General features: G+C 40.9%; 1 protein-coding gene across 5 annotated transcripts in view; it reads right to left on the minus strand.

Annotated features, from left to right (window-relative positions):
• MEIS1 (Meis homeobox 1) overlaps positions 1–19,066 on the minus strand; it is a 143,715-nt gene that overhangs the window by 59,848 nt on the left and 64,801 nt on the right. For all 5 annotated transcript variants that reach the window (XM_070379360.1, XM_014477518.2, XM_070379361.1 and 2 more), the window contains one exon: positions 2,995–3,140. In XM_070379360.1, coding sequence (XP_070235461.1) covers positions 2,995–3,140 — 146 coding nt within the window. The remainder of the gene's footprint in view (positions 1–2,994; positions 3,141–19,066) is intronic.

Below are 19,066 nucleotides of genomic sequence, written 5' to 3' on the forward strand. Positions count from 1 at the left end.
TGAATACACTCAATGAAAAGATTGACCCATTTATTTTAAAAAAAAAAAAAAAAAACAGTAATTTACTTTCCAAAAGGTGTGTGAGGTTTTATAATATGCGTTTTGGTATTTAAAAGATTAGTTTTTACAATTTGCTAATAAACTGCGATTGCTATTGTTTTAATTAGCCAGAGTTTCAATTGCTCTTTTATATTTAGCAAGACTTCAGAAAGAATCTCCTGGTTAAGTTGCATTAATCATATAGAAGAATGTGATCCTCTAAAATTTGTACACAGTCTTTCAGTTGAATCGTGCCTCCCTAAAAGCCTTCCCGACTCTGAAATAAATTTGCTAAAGAATTAACACTAAGATAACAGTAGTTACTTACATTTGGACAAATAATAATAAAACTCTCTTTATAGGTTTTTTCATAGCACTTATTATAATCAGCTCTTGACTATAAATGTTACCTAAACAGTTTGTGCATTCCTTCCAGTATAAGGAGACAAGGAGAAGGCTATTCCTTGTAACTGGAGATCTATCTACTTTAGCAATTGGAGAAGAGGAATGGAGGGGGATCTTTCTCATTGGGCTAAGGAAAGAGGGAGAAAATGTAAATATTTCTTCTCAGTTTTCTGTTTTAGATGATATTATGAGAGTTTTTACTTTTTAGAGACCATTATCATTACCAATATTTTGTACGAGTAGATGGCAGTGGAGAGGGGAAGGAGGGTGGAAACATCCAATGGAAGCCAGGAGACAATGTCTATACACATTCTTAGAATGCCAGGGAGACTAGAACAAATGGGTTTCCCTCTTCGGGGTAGTGGTACAGGCCAGCACCGACCCCCGGCCTGAAGGAAGTTAGCTGGACCTCCACAAAATTGGATAGTTCATGAATAATTTCTATTGCAACTGCCCCAATAATATATGGACCACAAAGAGCATTGCAATGTAGGTAAAGTTATGCTGGCTATTTAAAAAGTGGTTTTTTTTTTTTTTTAATAACACAGCTCTTGGCAAGGTTCTTCACAAGGATACGACCTAGAAAACCAAGAAATCTGGTGGATGAATAAAAGAACTTGCTTCTCTCTCTCCTGATTCTGTCTGAACCAATATTTGATTATATTTTATTCAGGGGCACCTCAGCTTCAAGGGAAGCCAAAACTCCTTTGCAGATCGAAATAGAGGCTGATGAAGTCTATCTGTTTTTTCTGTTAGTATACAAAATAGAAAGAGTTTGGCTGTGACTTCAGGATCAACCTGATTTTGTCCTCTCTCCCCACTCATCCAGAGGTTAGTCGGTTAGCTCTAGCGGTGAAACATCAACATGGCTGCATCAGCACTTTTGCCCAATTGTCACTTCTTATCTCCTGCTGACTTTAGATGCTGGACTATTTTTCATGCTATGCCCTCTAGACCCTAGTCCTTCCCTCCCCGCTTTGGTGGTGGTCGATAATCCTCAACAGCAAACTTTCAAAAGGCAGATCTCATACCATCCACATAAATGCAACAAGTGTCAGGCAAGAAATGGCACCCAAATCAGGTTTTAGGTCAACCTAATATGATGTTAAAATCAGCTAAACCATCTACATTTTCAACTCACTACCGGTATTATTCTTAAAGCTGATTCCAAAACTTTCAGCATAGTCTAGTTACTGTTTGGAATCATACAGGGAAGAAGAAAAGAAAGAACCTATTTTTTAGTTAGTCCTGCTGCTCTCAGTTTTTATTTATTTTAGGGATGCTGTACAACTGGGATTAATTTATAGCCTCGAGTGTTATTGAAGGCACATTTTCTATCCAGAGGAGCCGAACCAGCATGGCCTCCCACATCCCCTGTTTGTCTCCCTGTATCAGTGTAAATCACTGAGGAACATGGGTTTGAAAGTGGGCAAGGATGTGAGGGTCAACAGGTCTGGACACATTAGTGACAATGGAGAATAAACTTTGATACTGAAGAAAAACAAATGACTTTAAGAAAGGCAAACTAACCTAAAAATAGTCACAAAAGGTCTGCTCCTAATATTTAAAAAAAAAAAAAAGATTTTTAACATTCATTCATTTTAGGCTAGTCTGTACTATGACTTGCCTAAATTCCACCCTTTGTCTGTACTGTTGAAAATCCTCCAGGTCAACAACTTTTTGATTTTCAACATATTACTTTATCCATAAATTTTCATGTTATCTTCTTCCTTAGATGTCCTTAAATAAGTATGCACTTCCAAAAACATCCACCAAAATATTGTAAGTGTTTTCAACATGAAATCCATTCACAACAATAACCAAACAAAACAAACCCCTCAGTAGCATAAAGCTTCAAATCTCCAGTTTCTCACATCTCCAGGAGAATTCCTGCAGTGAAAACAGCAATACTCACACAGACAATATAAACTGTTAACTCGGCTTGAAAAGTCACTAGGGACTACACAGGAAGGGCTGACTCTATATTGCTGTTTTCCTTTACAGTTCTAAATACAGGGACAACTTTCACTGTGCAGCTCTGACTCGGATGAACATTTTGTAATGGCAGCCAGTGCATTCAAACCACTTAAACGCAAATTATGTGAGCATCCTGCCATTGCAACAAGATTTAAATTTCTGCAGACCAGTCATCATAAAGGTCCACTGTAAAGCATTGGAAGAAATTAAGTCCTTCTCTTTGGGGTTTGTCTGACTTTGTTCTTAGTGGGATCTGGTTCCTGGTACTTAAGAGTCACGCTGAGAAAAGCAACATCATTAACATACATACTTCAAATTACAAGTGCTCATGATCTCCTAAACCTTATAATGTACGAAAGTGAGCAAAATTGAAATAGCAAATTTCAAATAAAACTCCTCATTTGGGGTATGGATCTAGGAAGCAAGTGCTAACACTTTCGTAAGAACTGTGGGCACACAGTGATTTATGAAATATTCCAAGTCCAGAGGGATCATTCTTCCCCATTTTTTTTTCTATCAAAACTGGTTCATTGTCCATATTTAGTTTACATATGTCATTTAGAATCCACTTACTGTTAGATGCTGGAACAGCCACGCCCTCATGATATTTGTGGCTACTTTGGGAAAGATGCCACGCTTTTTGTGACGCTTTTTGTCCTTATCTGGATCATCATCGTCACCTGTGCTGGGGGAAGCTACACTGTTGTCCAAGCCATCACCTGCAAACATAGTGAATCAAATTTTGACTGATGCTACCTTGACATGCTTTATTCAAATAGAATGCCTTTGGATATAAACAAAACCAAAAGAGCAATATCAGTGATTCATAGTTTATTTGGTACTGTTTTTTTTTTTTTTTTTAATCAAGACAGAAAGAACAAGGCCTAGGCTCAAAAGTAGTCAGGTCTAAGGAACTTCTTCCAAGGAACAGTGGGAAAGGTTAAAGGGAATGGAGGGGAATACCCAATCTCCTTAGCAGCTTTGTTGCTATGATAACTATTCACATGTGGATAGTGGAGACATGTTAAGTGTAACTTCTACTGGGGAGTTAAATATGGTGGAAGCCATGAGTAGAGGTGCTGTCCCTGCCTGAGTATCCAACTCCCACATAAAGTCATTGATGTCAACTTGTGAGAAGATACATTTACGATATCAACTGTTTCCGCAAGTGATCTATCTTAAGACTAAAGTAGGCTGTGGAAATGTAGGTAATCCATCATATAAGCAGTTTAACATAGGAATGCTTCAAATAGAATATAATTTTTCTTGTCATAGAAAGAGAGCCTCATGTATAATAAGGGAAAAACTCTTGAAATCATTTTATTGGAAAACAATGACTATTGAAATCAACTAAGTGATGTTAAATTAATAGTCCATTGGGACTGTATTCCTCTAATAATCCAGGCAGTTTCTGAAATTTCTTCTAGATTTACATTTTTCTCACTGAAAAGTCACCTGCTTACATAATCCTGCACACTGGATCCTATTTTTCCGTTGATTTTTGTCACAACATTTAAGTTGTTTCTTCTAGATAATTTTTGGGGTCTGTGACACAAAATCAAAAATGTAGTGTTCCTTTTAAAATGGCATACTGAATAAGGGAAAAAAGGTGAACTTTCAGCCTATATAGTAACACTGTCCAAAAAACAAGGCAAAAGGTACAATTGGAAAGTAAACACTTGAAGTTTAGGCACTAAAGTTAAAAAGGAAAACAACAGTCGACTAAAGTTACTGCCCTAAAAAAAAAAAGTAGCTTAGCTTTTGTCAGACTAGTACCCCAGCTTTCTCGGTGGAAGCTACTGGCTTTTAGAGAGGGACAGGTTGATCTCAGCCCAGAAAGAAGAGCTAGAGAGACAAGGCTTAGCAATAAGCTAACACACTCCCTGTGTTCACCCATCCACATGGCCCAAAGAACTCTGGCAAATCCATACAGGGAAACTAGCCTCAGATTCCTTCATATTGCTTCATGAATTTCTGTATTCTTAGCTTCTTTTATCTAAATTCTACACACAAAAAGAATTTTTTGTTTAAAAAAAGAATTCTACTGAAGTATAGTTGATTTACAATGTTGCATTTAATTTCTGCTATACAGCAAAGTGACTCAGTTACACATATATATTTTTTTCATGTTTTTTTCCATATCGTTTATCACAGAATATTAAATAATTCCCTATTTTGATTTAAGCTATTTCAGTCGAATCTAAAGTAGTTAGCCTGTCATTAACTTGTTGCTCTTAATAGAGCTCCCTCAGGAAACTCTCCCCATCCCTCCAAAAAAGAAAACTGTCCCCCAAATTACCTTGACTGAGTTGATATTTAAAAACTTTGTTGGGTGAGTAAGAGACTGATTTTAACATTTCTGCTAGGATTACAGCATATGCCACAAATACAAAACTTTCCTGTTGAATGTTTATCAATTTATTGTTGTTCAGTCGCCCCGTCGTGTCTGACTCTCTGCGACCCCACGGACTGCAGCATGCCAGGCCTCCCTGTCCCTCACCATTTTAGAAGTTTCCCCAAGTTCAAACATTTTAACTGATTTTATCAATTTAAAATCCATGATTTAATTTTATTCAAAGGTCTGTTGACAAAAATCATATATTCTGTGAAAAGCCCACAGAACTGTAGCTGTGTTCGCAGTGAAAAAGATCATAAAGACCCACAATGCCCAAGCCTTCATGGTAGAAATGAAGAAAGTACTTGTGAACCTTCTGGGTGACTCGCCCAAGGGGGATGGGCTGGTGGTCCAGGCAGGGCCAGGCACCCACATCCCTAAACCAGGGCTCCTGCCACCTCACAGGATCCTGTATTTGCATAACCAAGTGTTTTATAAGGAGTCCCCTTGGATTTGCCTAATAAATTCTTTGAAAGTCCAATATTTAAAGAGGCTTTTTATTCAGAGAAGCAATTCACCATATAAAATAACAATTCATTAAAGAAACATGAGAAAAGAAAACAACTCAACAGCATTTAAAATTTCAATGGGCTAATCCACTTTCAATATGCAAAAGGTAACCAAGGAAAAGAAACATATTACTAGATCATCGATTAAAAAGCTTCTAACCTAAGGACACAGTTTTTCATCACCTCGCCATGACTGTTTTCCACCTTAAAAAAAAAAAAAATTGCCTTTCTCTCTATCTCAAAACCCCTTCAGATTAATTTAACAGGCAATGCTTAGTGCCTGCCTCGAAGAGAATTCATTGATAATTTATGGAAATATCTACTATAATCCAGAGGAGATGACTTTTTTCCAGCTTTGTGCATCAATAGATAATCAAGGCCTTAAAGCAGCCTTAGCTTCCCATTACCTCAGGCAAAAGAATTCCTGAAAGCGTGCCTTAAGGGCACCTGAATTATATACTCCATTAGGAGAGGAAGGCTTTCTGCATTCCATGGGTAACACTCACCAGAACCTTTCCTGTTTATTTCTGCTGTATGAAAGCAGAAGCATTAGGAACAGAATTTTTTAAGTGAAGACTTATGTAGATACAATGGAGAAACCTTTCAAGCAAGAGCCAGATCACCCCCTTCAGTCCCTGGCAGTGACCTCTCTCGAATAAAAGGTTTCTATTACATCATTAGCTCAAGCCAAAAACAGCCTTGGCTTAATGCTCAGTTTGTTCTTCCTACTGTTTTTAGGCAAATACAGCTACTTTACTCCCATCTGGGAGGGAAATTACACTGCTGGGTTGTAATCTAAGACAAGATTTTCATTGGAAGCAAATGCTTTCAATCCAGTGTAAATACTGGTGCATGTTCAGAAAAGCCTAAAACAATAAACCCCGCTCCTTCCTGACACAAGTTAGGGAAATGGAGAGGACGGGGAAGGAGGAGAGCATACTAAAACAGACGATTCTCAAAGCAAACGCTTTCATAGATCTTAATAAATTGTTTAACCTCTTCCACTTTCTAAAACTGGAAAATTGATCTCGGAACATCTCCACCTCAGAGGAAAGTCTCAATGGTCAATTGTACCTTGCACATTTCCATCCACACTGCAATTTGATACAGTCACTTCTCTGCGGTCTCTGGAGGATTTATTTCCTTTTTTTATTTTTAAGATCACTAAACAAACTTGGAGGACCGCCGGCCGACCACACGGCAGCAGGCAGCGGCTCTGAACCACATTTGTAAAATGTCAGCAGTGACTTCATTCCCGGAGCTGACTTCTCCTGCCGCCAAATGAAGGCAAACTGAAAAGGTGGAAATAATCATAAAAATGATGCTAGTCCATAAACAAGCTTACAGCCTCATTAGGATAGCAGTAGGCTCCAGTGGGTGATTTATGCTCGTTTTGCTGATGCTATGAGGAAATGCCATAGGGCGACTTTAGCCAATTGCTAATGGGTTCTGACAGCTTCTTAGCAACTAGTGCAAGCAACGTTGTGGCGTTTGCTAGTGACAGAAACCGAAAATGTCATATTATCTGCCCATGTGTCATGAAGTCCGTGTGGCAATTAACTAGCAGGCCAGTGACTGAGGGGCCAGAGGCTCCTGAAAATGGCCTTTGGCGATGCAGAGGCAGCCCGTGGGCGCTGAGCCGCACACGCACATTCTAATGCAGAAAGCCACTTCCCAGCGACTTCCCTGGCTCTGATGAGACCGGGCCACTCAAAGCCCCCCTCGCCCCCTCACTGAAGTGCCACTCTGGGCTCCTCTCTCTTTGGGCACTGGCTCCGGCGCTATCAGAAGACTCCACCGCCATCTGCTTTGATCTGATCGTCTGCATGGCTCCTTAATTGGCACTACCTGGTCCTGTTCTTTTCGGATGCCGGATTCAAAGGTGCCAGCTCCTTTTCCTGCTCGCTCACAAATGAGTCTAAAAGGATTTCAGATCACTGAAGCAGACTCCTGGCCTGTCAGATGGCTGGGAGCAGAGGAACTCTGGGCGGCCACAAAACACTGCTTAAAAAACACCAGGCTTCTAACAAGCTGGGGAGGAATCCTGGCCGCACTTTTCAGGTTGCGAGCTCTCAAAACCATGCACTATATGTCAAACTGTCAAACCTTTCAGCGTGGGCCATTTGCCCTTTCAAATAATATTTAAGAATTGTTTTTACAAAATTTTATAGGCCATGGTCTAGTGAAAGAGGCCAACCAACAAAGAAAGGAATTTGTACTACAATTCGTCTACGGACAATTTCTTGTGAGACCTGGGCCCGTCCCAGCGGAGCAAGGCAGGTGACCTGTGACAGCTCCCAGGCTGTCAGAGAGCTCAGATTTCAAACACGCTCAACTCAAACATCCCTGGTCGCCTATTTAAGCATGCCCAGGCATTTAGACTGCGCTATCTCGTGCCTTTCAAGGCAGGATAAAGCGGCATTTATCGTATTCAGACCATTCAATGGGTCAGACTGACCGTGTCAGCGGGGGCTCTTTCCTTGGCAGGTCAAAGCCCGACTCCCATTTTTCTTCCCCTCCTAACTCCCTCTCCACCTCCAGGACTACCAGTACCCCAAACCTATTCTGAGGGAGGCAAAAACAAAATGCCCAAAAGCGCATGATATTTACATCACAAGGGCTGGGCACTTCCCGTGGCAGTGGGCCAGCAGGTAGAAATAAACTGGGTTGTCAGTCAGAGGGTTCTTTATGTCATAGAGGCAAAACTCCTAATTAGGGAGATGAACTTTCAACTGCCAGGGCAAAAGAACGTGTAAGGTTGTGGACCCTCTTGTTTTGCTAGAAACCAAGCTGGAAACCACCCCTGCTTCAAAACCATATCACTGACAACTCTGTATTGAGACTCCATCTTTTCAGGCCACATTCTCTCCTTAACCTTTACTTTTCTCCTCCTTGAGTGTTTAGAGATAGAGTCTTTGTCCCCAGAATGTACCTAGACTCAAAAATCAAGGTCAACGATAACCACTATCTTTCAATACTGAGTCAATTCTATTGTGCCTTGAAAGTTGTGTGAATGATCAAAGTTTGCCTAGGACTGTACAGGTCATGTTGAGAGGTGGTTAAATTTTAGGGTTTCCTGGTTTCAAGGTTAAATATTAAGGGTTTCTGTTTTTTCTCTTGTCTGTTTTCTCATGTAGCACATCTTCTCGAAAGAATATGGCATTCAACTCTTAAATGGGGTGCAGGCACACTCCAGTCTTTCTAGTGGCCACTGGTGCAGACACCCCTATGCTGTGGGGAGGTCAGGTTTCCTTTGTAGTCGGGCTATCTGGGTGTGCCAGGTTGCTAGGAAAAATGTAAAACCTACCCCAAGCCCACTTCTCCAGATCCTGACGTGTCTACTTAGCCAGAAGTCAGAGGGGATAATGTTTCTGTGTTATGTTAAGAGGATAAATGGCGAGAATTATAGACAAGCCTTTCTCAGGAACCAGCTAGAATACTTCAGAGGCTTTATGGAGGTGTTTTGTCTTCATTTAGAATGTGTAATAGCTATCAGAATGATTTTTCTAAAACACGTTTCTGATCGTATAACCCTGGCACTTAAAATCCTTCTGTGGCTGCCCTTTGCCTTCAGGATAAAGGTCACACTTTTTAGCCTGGCATAGAAGGCCTTTCATGATCTCTCTCTGGGGTGTTTTTCCAGCCTGTCTTCCACCAGATCCCCACGGGCACTGCACTGGCCAGCCCACCTCCAGCCCAGTCCTGAGTCCACCTGGCCTTCTCAGGATCTCACCGTACACAAGGCTCTCTCACGTCCCTTTGTGTGTTAGTTCTATGCTGGTCCCTTTCCCTGTAGCATCCTTCCTGGCAAACTCCTTGGTGAACCTTGTATCAGATTCGGCTCAACCACCATCTCCTCTAAGGAGTCTTTGCTGGACTCTAATAATCTTTACTATTCCTCCACTCCAGTTCTGAGTGATTTTTCTTCTCCCCACAGTCCTCTACCCAAACATACATCATACTCTACTAGGTCTTCTGATTTCCATATATGTTCCCTCAGTGTGACCACAGAATATGTGACAACGGGGACCTGGTCATACTCCTCACTAAAATTCTCTAATCCCAGAGCCACCCTAATATATAGGGCACAGCCTTGTCAATTGCTTATTAAATGAATGTGTGAATGCACATTTTTTCACTGCATGGAGAAAATCATAGTTTCAATTTCCAGCTGTTACAAATTTGTTTGAAACACACCTAAATGAAATTCTTGAAAAATATTCACCAATGAAATGTAAGAAGACATTTAAAAATGCATTCTCCAAAGCTGGGAAATTTTCTTACAATTTTTAAGCAATCTTGGACAAGAGATGAACTAAGAGTTGAAGTATCAGACTTCTTTATAATGTTTACTGTAACCTTTGAGAAATACATCTCTTCTCCCTGAAATTACAACTTAAAACTATTTACTTAACTAAAATGCTTGCTGTTTTCTTCATTTTTCCTGAGTTCAATATCAAAAAATAAAGCAAGAGCTATTTGCTTCCTTCTGCATTTTCCCCTCAGTGAATTAATTATATCACCTCCCCTCCACCACCCTTGACAATCTCCCAGTTTAACCCTAGCAAAGAATCTCAACTGTCCCCAAGCAGACAATTTGATCCTGAGCTCAGACTCCAGACTCACACTTCACAGCTATGGTGCAAACACAAAACTGTGGTTTTCCCTTGGCTTAGCCAAATTATGTGTCAGTCCTTCCCATAGCACTCCTCCACACCTGCCTTAGCAATTCTTCAGCAACAGGTATCCAGGGACATTAATATCTGATACTGTTACAAATTGACATGTCACAGGATCCTAGGAGACATCAGAAAGGTTTTTGCAAGATAAATGAAAACATAATACACCCTCATAAGCCTTCTTCCGCATTTTCAAAAGAAATTGAGTGAACTTCTTATATCTCCAAATCTACAGCCAGTAGACATATATAATAGTCTAAATCCAATGGTTAACTTCTACATTTAACTTTGATTAGGGTTCTGTTAACTCAGCTTCTCTTTTGTATCTCTTCTCATCCTTAGGTGTTGAAGGTTTCCTTGTTCTTAGTTCAAAGGGATTCTCAGTTGATCAAAGAAAAATAACAAAGGAAAGCAGACTCTCATATATTTTTATTTAACCACCACAGCTTTCCTGAAATTGTTGAGGTAGTTCCTTTGGGAACCAAGATGAGGTGTTGTTGGTACCTGCCCAACAACAGGCAGTGCTGAGTCCTAGAAGGGACTTTGCAAATGCCCAGTGAGACAGATGCATCAGTGGTACTGATCAACAAGTTGGAGGAAATGGGAGCAGAGGAGAAGATCAAGAGATCAAGAAGAGCAAACTTTAAGTAAACATATTCTTGGCACTTATAAAAAGAAATATCTAGCTATGCTTTCTAAGGTTGGCTTCACAGAAATTCACTATGAGGCTTTTCCTTTCTAGTTGAATTTAGGCTTGTTAAACTATGACAGATATTTATTAATAGTTAACCACTGTGGAATGAGCTCACAGTCTCACTCTGCCCTTTAGTGGACTCCTGATATCACAGAAACCCCAGGGAAGAGATGGAGAAGCTGAGCCTGGAAGCAGGAGCTCTCTCTATAAACCTACTGTCTCCTTTTTTAAAGAGTAAATGTAGCATTGAAAAATGAGTTCTGGATATATATCCATCTTTTGCACAAGCTGTCACTCTTATCATTCATTCATTCATTTAACAAAAATGTACTGAATTCCTACTACATCCCAAACATGAATGCCAACCCCTAGAGATACAAACGGTGAACCAAACCAAAAGAGTCCTTGTTTCGATGCGCTTTCCAGTTAGAGGGCACAGATGTTAAACAAAATAGTCACAGCAATAAGTATACAACTGCACTCCATCAGAAAGAAATATAAATCCATGAGTGTGTGAAACAAAGGACATTGACTTAGGTGGGAGTGATCTGGAGCAGAAATCTCCAGAAGGTGAGAGAAAAGTCAACTCGGTAGTGGGCAGCCTGAAACAGCAGACGGAAGGGAAATATTGCAGGTTGGAATTGCATGTACAGAGGCCCTACCTGTCTGGAGAAGGCATGAAGCAACCACAGTACCAGGACCTGGCAAAGCAAGAGGAGGTGAAGCTGGAGAGGAAAGAGGAGCAAGACCACACAGGGCCTTGGGGGATGTGGTCAGGATTTAGGTGCTCATCCCTAGGCTTCTAAGAGTTGTGACCTATAAAGGTATTTCTGTGGGGTCATCAGTGTCTTCTCCATTGCATGCTCTGATATTACATAAATTTTACCACATAAAGCCTCAACCTCCAGTGTCTCTTTCTGGTTCAACCTAAGAAATCTTTCCATTCCAAACCAAAACTGGAGAATGAAGGGACAATGGGAAAACAAAGAGTCTATTCAGGTGGACCCCTATTTAGGCACCCATCCTGGAGTTAATTTGTAAGCAGGTCTCTTGGACATCAGGACATATTTTCCCAAAGAAGCAAGTGATGAATGGTGATACTTTCCAAGTCTAGTTCATCAAAAGCCAAAGTAATTCATTAAGTGAATGAAGTTCCACCTGACAAGTGAGCCCTGGGTACAGGAAGTCAGAAGGTGCAAAAATAATGAGGAAGATGAGCTTCTTCTCATATTTCTGTGCATAGAGCCAGCCTAGGAAAATACTAAAATACATGTAATTGTCTTTAGTACCTCTTTTTTTTTTTGTATCTCGTCTCTGCTAAATCGTTTCCCTCTCCTGGAATTTCCAAGTATCCCAATGCCTTATAGAAGCACTTGTGACTATGGTCACATTACTGGACCAATTCTCTTCCTGTTATGAAATCCCACTTGTCACCTCCTGCCAATCACAATACCCAGCCTTTCAGTCTAGGTGACCTGAGGCAGACTTCAGATAGCCGGCAAACTGAAAGAATTAATTCAGACTAGGAATGAATCACTGATGCCTTTCTCACCTTTCCAGAAGTGTTGGAATTTTTAAAAGAGCTGTTAAAGTAAATGAACTTTTAATGGCAGGATTTCATGAAGAGATATAAAGTTAAAAATAAATATATATGGCTTGTGTATTTTAATCAGTGGATGCCAATCTTTCAAAAAAGCCCAGTGTCACTTTCCTAACTGATGGTTGTAACTGATGGTTACAACCCACAACCCCCACCCCCTGACCCCAATCCCCGGCCTCTATTTGGGAAGTCAAGTGCTTCTTCCAGAAACCATGATGGTACTAAATGGGTCCTGTAGATGCAAAGCATGGAGGACAGGAGTAAAAGATCCAGGTTGGACATTGTGTGTGTGTGTGTGTGGTGTGTGTATTTCATTCATAATTTGGGTGTTTATTACTCAGAGATTGCCAGCCTATTGAAATACATTTGGAATAACTTCTTTCCCATTAATCACACATTCCATTAAGCTTCTGTCTTCATTGTCGACTCAAATAATGCATAAAACATAACTGAGTGAAAACCAAAGAAGGAAATTCACTAAATAACTGAGACACAGAAGGAAAATATTTGCGGGATTTTTACAGATTACAAAAAAAAAATTTTTTTTTGTTAAAGTTTTAATGTGTAGTTGATGGGATTAAAGGAAGAAACTGGACTTTCTAAATTCATGGAATTTAGAAGTAAGTAAGATTGTCAGATGGAGTCAACCAATAATCATATTTATAGTTTACTTTGGATTTAGTTTATCTAAGTGTTCACACAAATAAGAGTACAGTGGACAATACAACTACAGCAAAAATTAAATATTTTCCACTTTTTTTCCCTTAAATCATTGTATCCTTTGTTCTTTTGAGATAGGAATACCTTTTTCTAGTAACTCAGTATGACTCTTTGACTTGAAATCCCCCCTCCAGAGAAACAACAGCAAATTAGTTGCCTACACACAGAAAACAAACAGCAATGATGAATAGGAAAGAAGAAAAAACTACATTTTACTCATTTTTCATCCATTCAGCAATTTCTTACAACCAAACACCATGGAAAATCCCTGCAAAAACAGCATAACTCCTTAATGAAGTCTTAGAAACTTCAGGATGTGAGTGTACTGCAAAATATTACTGAAATCTATGTATTTATACGAACAATAAAACAAAATGGAAATCCCCGACTTCTTTCCAAGAAACAAAAAGAGAACACACTTCAATTGCAAAGGTAAAACTATATAAAACCATAAACTTTTGTTTGGAATCAACATCTCAGAAAGTATGTTAGGACCCAGCATTTGCCTATTCTTTAATATTAATGTATGAATTACTAATAAAATAAGGAAATGGCAATCCACTCCAGTATTCTTGCCTGAAGAATCCCATGGACAGAGGCGCCTGGCAAGCTACAGTCATGGGGTCACAGAGTCGGACACGACTGAACGACTAACACTTCACTTCACTTGTGGCGTATGGCAAGTTCATTGCTTGGAATATTCCTTCCAACAGTTATCAAATATATACTAGTGAATGGCCACAAGGTTCTATATTACCATGAAAATACATGGTTTGTCAGTAAAAAACAAACAAACAAAAAATGCCACTCTTACAGACAGGCAGACACATCATTTACTTTGTGATATCTTCCAAAGCTTGCCATATAATTTATTTTTATTCTTCTATATGCTCTGCATGTGTGTATGTATATAGGTGCACACACACACACACATTTTTACACAGATAGGAAAACATTTATTTATCAGAGGTCATTTCTTCAAAAAATGTATAGGATACAGTTGAAAAGTAGGATTAAAAAAAAATGTCTCTGGCATGAAGATTAGAAGCAGAGTTGCTCAATTTTGGCTACACGAGAAATCACGTGGCAGCTTTTACAGACGCTGATGCCTTATGCTGTACTCGAGACCAATTAAACTAGTATTTTGGAGTGTGAGAGTCCAGCATTAGCTATTTTTAAAGCTCCAAGACGATTAAAATGTACATCCCAGTTTGGGAACCACTGGATTAAAAATCACAGATTAAATGTAGTTAAAGCTCATAGACTTTTCACAGAGAAATGACCAAAAGCTCCTTAATCAGAGAACTGTTATGTTTATTTTAGATACAGTTTTTAAAAGTTTACTCATCTGGTTTCCTGCTTTATAGTCTGTAGGCTGAAATCTTTGTAAAAATATAGGATGATTAACAGGCAAAAAATAAGCACCTAAAAAGCACAGCACACCAGAGCCATTTAGCTTTGGGGAAAGCAGCTCTACAAATGCTAAAGAGGCTGTATAAACAAGAAAAGATAAGGTGCAGGGCCATAACTCACGTATCTACTGACTTCCAATTATTTTTTAACTTGATTGTAATCAGATATGGTAGAGCATACAAATAGTCTGGAGACAGTTTCATTAAAAATGTCCCTACATCTTAAAATATTTTAAAAATATTTTTTATTTAAAAAAAGTAGGATTCTGTTCATCTGGACCACATTATTTTTGAATGACTCCAGATAAACCAGGATAAGGTGTGGATTCCATTCTGTGGGAACTCTATCCCTGTGTTCGCTCTCACTTCTCTGGTCTGTGTGGCTGGATGAACAGAGCCTTGGCACTGAGCTCTGTGCGTTGGTTAAATGTGGGGCATCAGTCCATCTTGACTGGCCTGGCTTCCTAGGGATCTTCCCTCCAGGTACTTGTGGGCACTCTCCTCCTCATTCCTTACTGATGCCCTTTTATTCTGCTCTCCATTTATCAGGAGGTGTGAGGCAAGGTCATGGTGTGTACAGTAAGGGCACCAAGGCAGCGGAAGGCAGATTACTGTGGATGAGAGAGTGGGACCCACCTCCTGGGACAGAAGCTGGAGTGAGAGAAATGCCATGGATCAAGGAGGAAAAAAGGAGATGATATTCTGCACAGATTTCTTTGCACAAAGTCAAATGGAACGAGGTTGTGAAATGTAGATTAGCAAGTCTTTGGGGAGAAGGAAGAGATATGAAGTAGAGGTAGCGGGAAAATGGGCAAGAAAGAAATCGTAGTTTTTAAAAAACACACACTTGTTATTCACTTATTCATTTATTTTATAGCCATCTAAAACAGTTTCTGAAAGAAGAGGATGGAGAATTACTGATATGTGTCTGTGAAGACACCCAACCTTCTTTCTGATTATCTAAGACTCCAGCTCTCATGTAGGTGTGTGCCGCCACACACACCAGCCACTCAATTAATTAGGGACCGGAGCCTGCACACTCCGAAATCAGCACACTCTGAAAAGTGGTGACTTGTCCTTGGTGGGCAGAATAAACATAAAACTTTTTAGAGCAGTGCCATTTCAGCTTTAATGTGTGCCAGGGATTTTGTGGCAGCCTGGATGGAAGGGGAGCTTGAGGGAGCATGGAAATATGCGGATGTGTGACTGAGTCGCTCTGCTGTGGGACTCAACTATCGTAACATTGTTAAACAGCTATACTCCAATATATAAAATAAAAAGTTTTTTTTAAAAAGAGTCCAGGTTTGGATTTAGCAGGGAAGGTACCTGAGATTATGCATTTCTAACAAGCTCCTAGGAGATGTGGATGCTGCGCTGCTTGTCCAAGGACCACCAGGTTCATCTTGGCAAGGCTCTGGAGCATCTTCCCCCCAAGGACACCAAAAGCCAGCAGGTGCCTGAGGATGCCTAGCTACAGGGCAAGACGGGGACAGCCTCCCATCCCTCCACACGATGAAATATACCTGTGCCCGCTGGACAAGCCTGAGGGCAGGGCTGTTCAGGTACTCATGTGAGCAGGCAACCTCACTGATGTCTCCAGGATGAAGAAACAAGCCAGGATGCCCTCACTGGTGACTCCTCTTTCTGTGAGTGCTACAGTCCTCCTCCTTACCATCTCCTCAGCATTTACTACACCTCGCTTCTCGCCTCCTCTGTTGGAGGTGTTGGAGCTGTTCTAAGAGAAGGTTTAGCCTCTGGAGTTGGACTGCCTAGGTTCATGGAAGTCCCATCTTCCTGCTTAATTAGTGTGTGACTCTGGGCAAGTTACTTAACCTCTCCAAGCTTCAGTTTTGCCCCACTGGAAAAAAATGAGCATAGTAATACTGCTGTGCTGTGCTTAGTTGCTCAGTCATGTCCGACTCCTTGTGACCTCATGAACTGTAGCATGCCAGGCTCTTTTGCCCATGGGGATTCTCCAGGAAAGAATACTGGAGTGGCTAGCCTTTCCCTTCTCCAGGGGATCTTCCCAACCCAGGGATCAAAGCCAGGTCTCCCACATTGCAGGCAGATTCTTTACCAGCTGAGCCACCAAGGAAGCCCAAGAATACCGAACTGGGTAGCCTATTCCTTCTCCAAGGGATTTTCCCGACCCAGGAATCAAACTGGGGTCTCCTGCATTGCAGGCAGATTTTTTTTTTTTACCAGCTAAGCTACCCAGGGAAGCCCATAGTAATAGTACTTGCACCTTAGAGTTATTGGGCAGATGAAGCAAAATAAGCTGCATTAAGTGATTAACTCCACATCTGGGAGTGGTGGCTCAGCTCAGTGAATTCTAGTCCCTGTGGTGACTTTGCTATGGAGGATGTTCTTTGAACAAGGGAACATTTATCTTGAGCCCCTCAGCCCAAGCAGGGAAACAGTCCTTGCCACTCCTGTCATGGCTCCTCCCCCAATCCCATTCTCATTTCCAGGAGCCAAACTTTTCCAAAATAAATATACCCACTCTCCTAGCATGGCATGTGTTTTTCGTTTTTTCTTTTCTTCAATTTCCCCAAAAAACCCTGAAGTGATGTTGAACTCTGTGGGTGGGCTTCAGAGTAAAAAGGGTAGGCAGGGCAGTCTACAAAGAGTCCTATCACAGGAAGCTGGCAGCCCATGGCTGGATGGTGATATACTAGAAACAATTTTGATTAATACAGGTTCTCACTTCCTACCCCAAATAGTTTCATTCCTGATATCTTGCCCTCTGCTCTCTAAATATTTCCATAGTGGTTGTCACTAGCAAAGGTTTTGTTCTTGATTTAAAAATGTTGAGAGGGGGAGTTCATTCAGATAAGAAAGTATCTTTAAGGTCTAGGAAAATCAAGATACTCTAAAGAATAACAGGGTTAGGGGACCTCCCTGGTGGTCCAACGGTTAGCAATCCACCTTGCAATGCAGAGGACACAAGCTCAATCCCTGGTCAAGGAACTAAGATCCCACATGTGGCGTGCAACTGAGCCAGCACCACGACTAGAGTCCGTCAACTCTGGAGGCCACACCCAACTAGGGAGAAGCCAGTGTGCATTTCAGTGAAGACCCCGAGCACCACGTCTAACAACACAGCCAAATAACTAAATAAACATTTTTTTAAAAAAAAGAATTACAGGGCTAATTGTCAATTACAGGGCTAATTGTCCATTACAGGGCTAATTGTCAACTATTGTCCATCCCTTGATGGTAAAGAATCCGCCTGCAATGCAGAAGACCCTGGTTTGATTCCTGGGTTGGGAAGATCCCCTGGAGAAAGGATAGGTTACCCACTACAGAATTCTTGGGTTTTCCTGGTGGCTCAGACAGTAAAGAATCCACCTGCAATGTGGGAGACCTGGGTTCAATCCCTGGGTTGGGAAGATCCCCTGGAGGAGATGATGGCAACCCACTCCAGTATTCTTGCCTGGAGAATTCCATGGACAGAGGAGCCTGGTGGGCTACTGTCCATGGGGTCACACAGAGTCAGACACAACTGAAGCAACTAAGCACCAGCAGCAGCAGCAATCCATCCCCTTGTCCAGATAGTGAGACCAGGGATAGACTATGTTAGTAATGATGAAAACTAGCATTTATTGAGCACTTACTAGATACTTGAAATGGTGTCTAGCCTTTATTTTCTACTAACTAATTCTTACGAAATCCTTAGACATTACAGCTAAATTATCACAGTAAAAAATCAATTTCTCCCGATTTCAAAAACTCTTTACGTGTTATGGATCTTTCAAAGACTGTTTTAGTAGCCAACAGAAATAACTCATACTTACTAATGATTACAGGCTTCACAGAGAGCACATGCCGTGCTAGGTGCTTTTCTGAATTATCTCTTGTCGTCCTTGCAGTAACCCTAATACACAGAAAAGGAAACAGCCTGCTCTTTGTTGTTGTTCAGTCACTAAGTCATGTCTGACTCTTTGGAACCCCATGGACTAGAGCATGCCAGGCTTCTCTGTCCTCTACTCTCTCTCTGTCCTCTACTATCTACAAGCTCAAATTCATGTTCATTGAATCAGTGACGCCATCTAACCGTTTAACCTAGAAAATAGAGTTCCCAGTGAATTTGAATCCAGATCTAGCTCAAGGCTAAACCTCTAACCACTCCAGAGTTAGCCTCTCCATTTAACACTCAATTAGATAATGATGATGATCTAGGTGCACTTCTTTAGCTTCTAGAAAGATCTTCCAGAACGAACAGTGTCGTTTCTCAAATCTGACCCATAATGTGGGCTTTGTAACAGCTCCTGGATCATACTTTTTCTACTGAAGTCACAGATAAAGGAGATACAGAAGCAGCAACCTCAGATGCCACGAGTGGCTGTTCCTTAGGCAAAGGGAATGGGGAAGGGTTACGTATAAAAACCACCTCTGAAATGCACAAGAAAGAAAACAAATACCGAGGGTTTACAGATCTGAAGAACACACACAGGAATGGGAGGGTGTCAAAAATAGCCACAGTGAGGGGACTTCCTTGAAGGTACCTCCGAAAATTAAAAGAGAAAGTCATACCGAAAAACTTAAGAGGTGGAAAACTGAGGAACCAGCCATCAAAATGCAGAGGGGAGGCCTGTGTTAGCTAGAGCGTCACCCCACAGAGGCCCCTGCCACC

Source organism: Bos mutus, chromosome 11 (genome assembly GCF_027580195.1).
Source record: "Bos mutus isolate GX-2022 chromosome 11, NWIPB_WYAK_1.1, whole genome shotgun sequence".
Taxonomy (NCBI): domain Eukaryota; kingdom Metazoa; phylum Chordata; class Mammalia; order Artiodactyla; family Bovidae; genus Bos; species Bos mutus.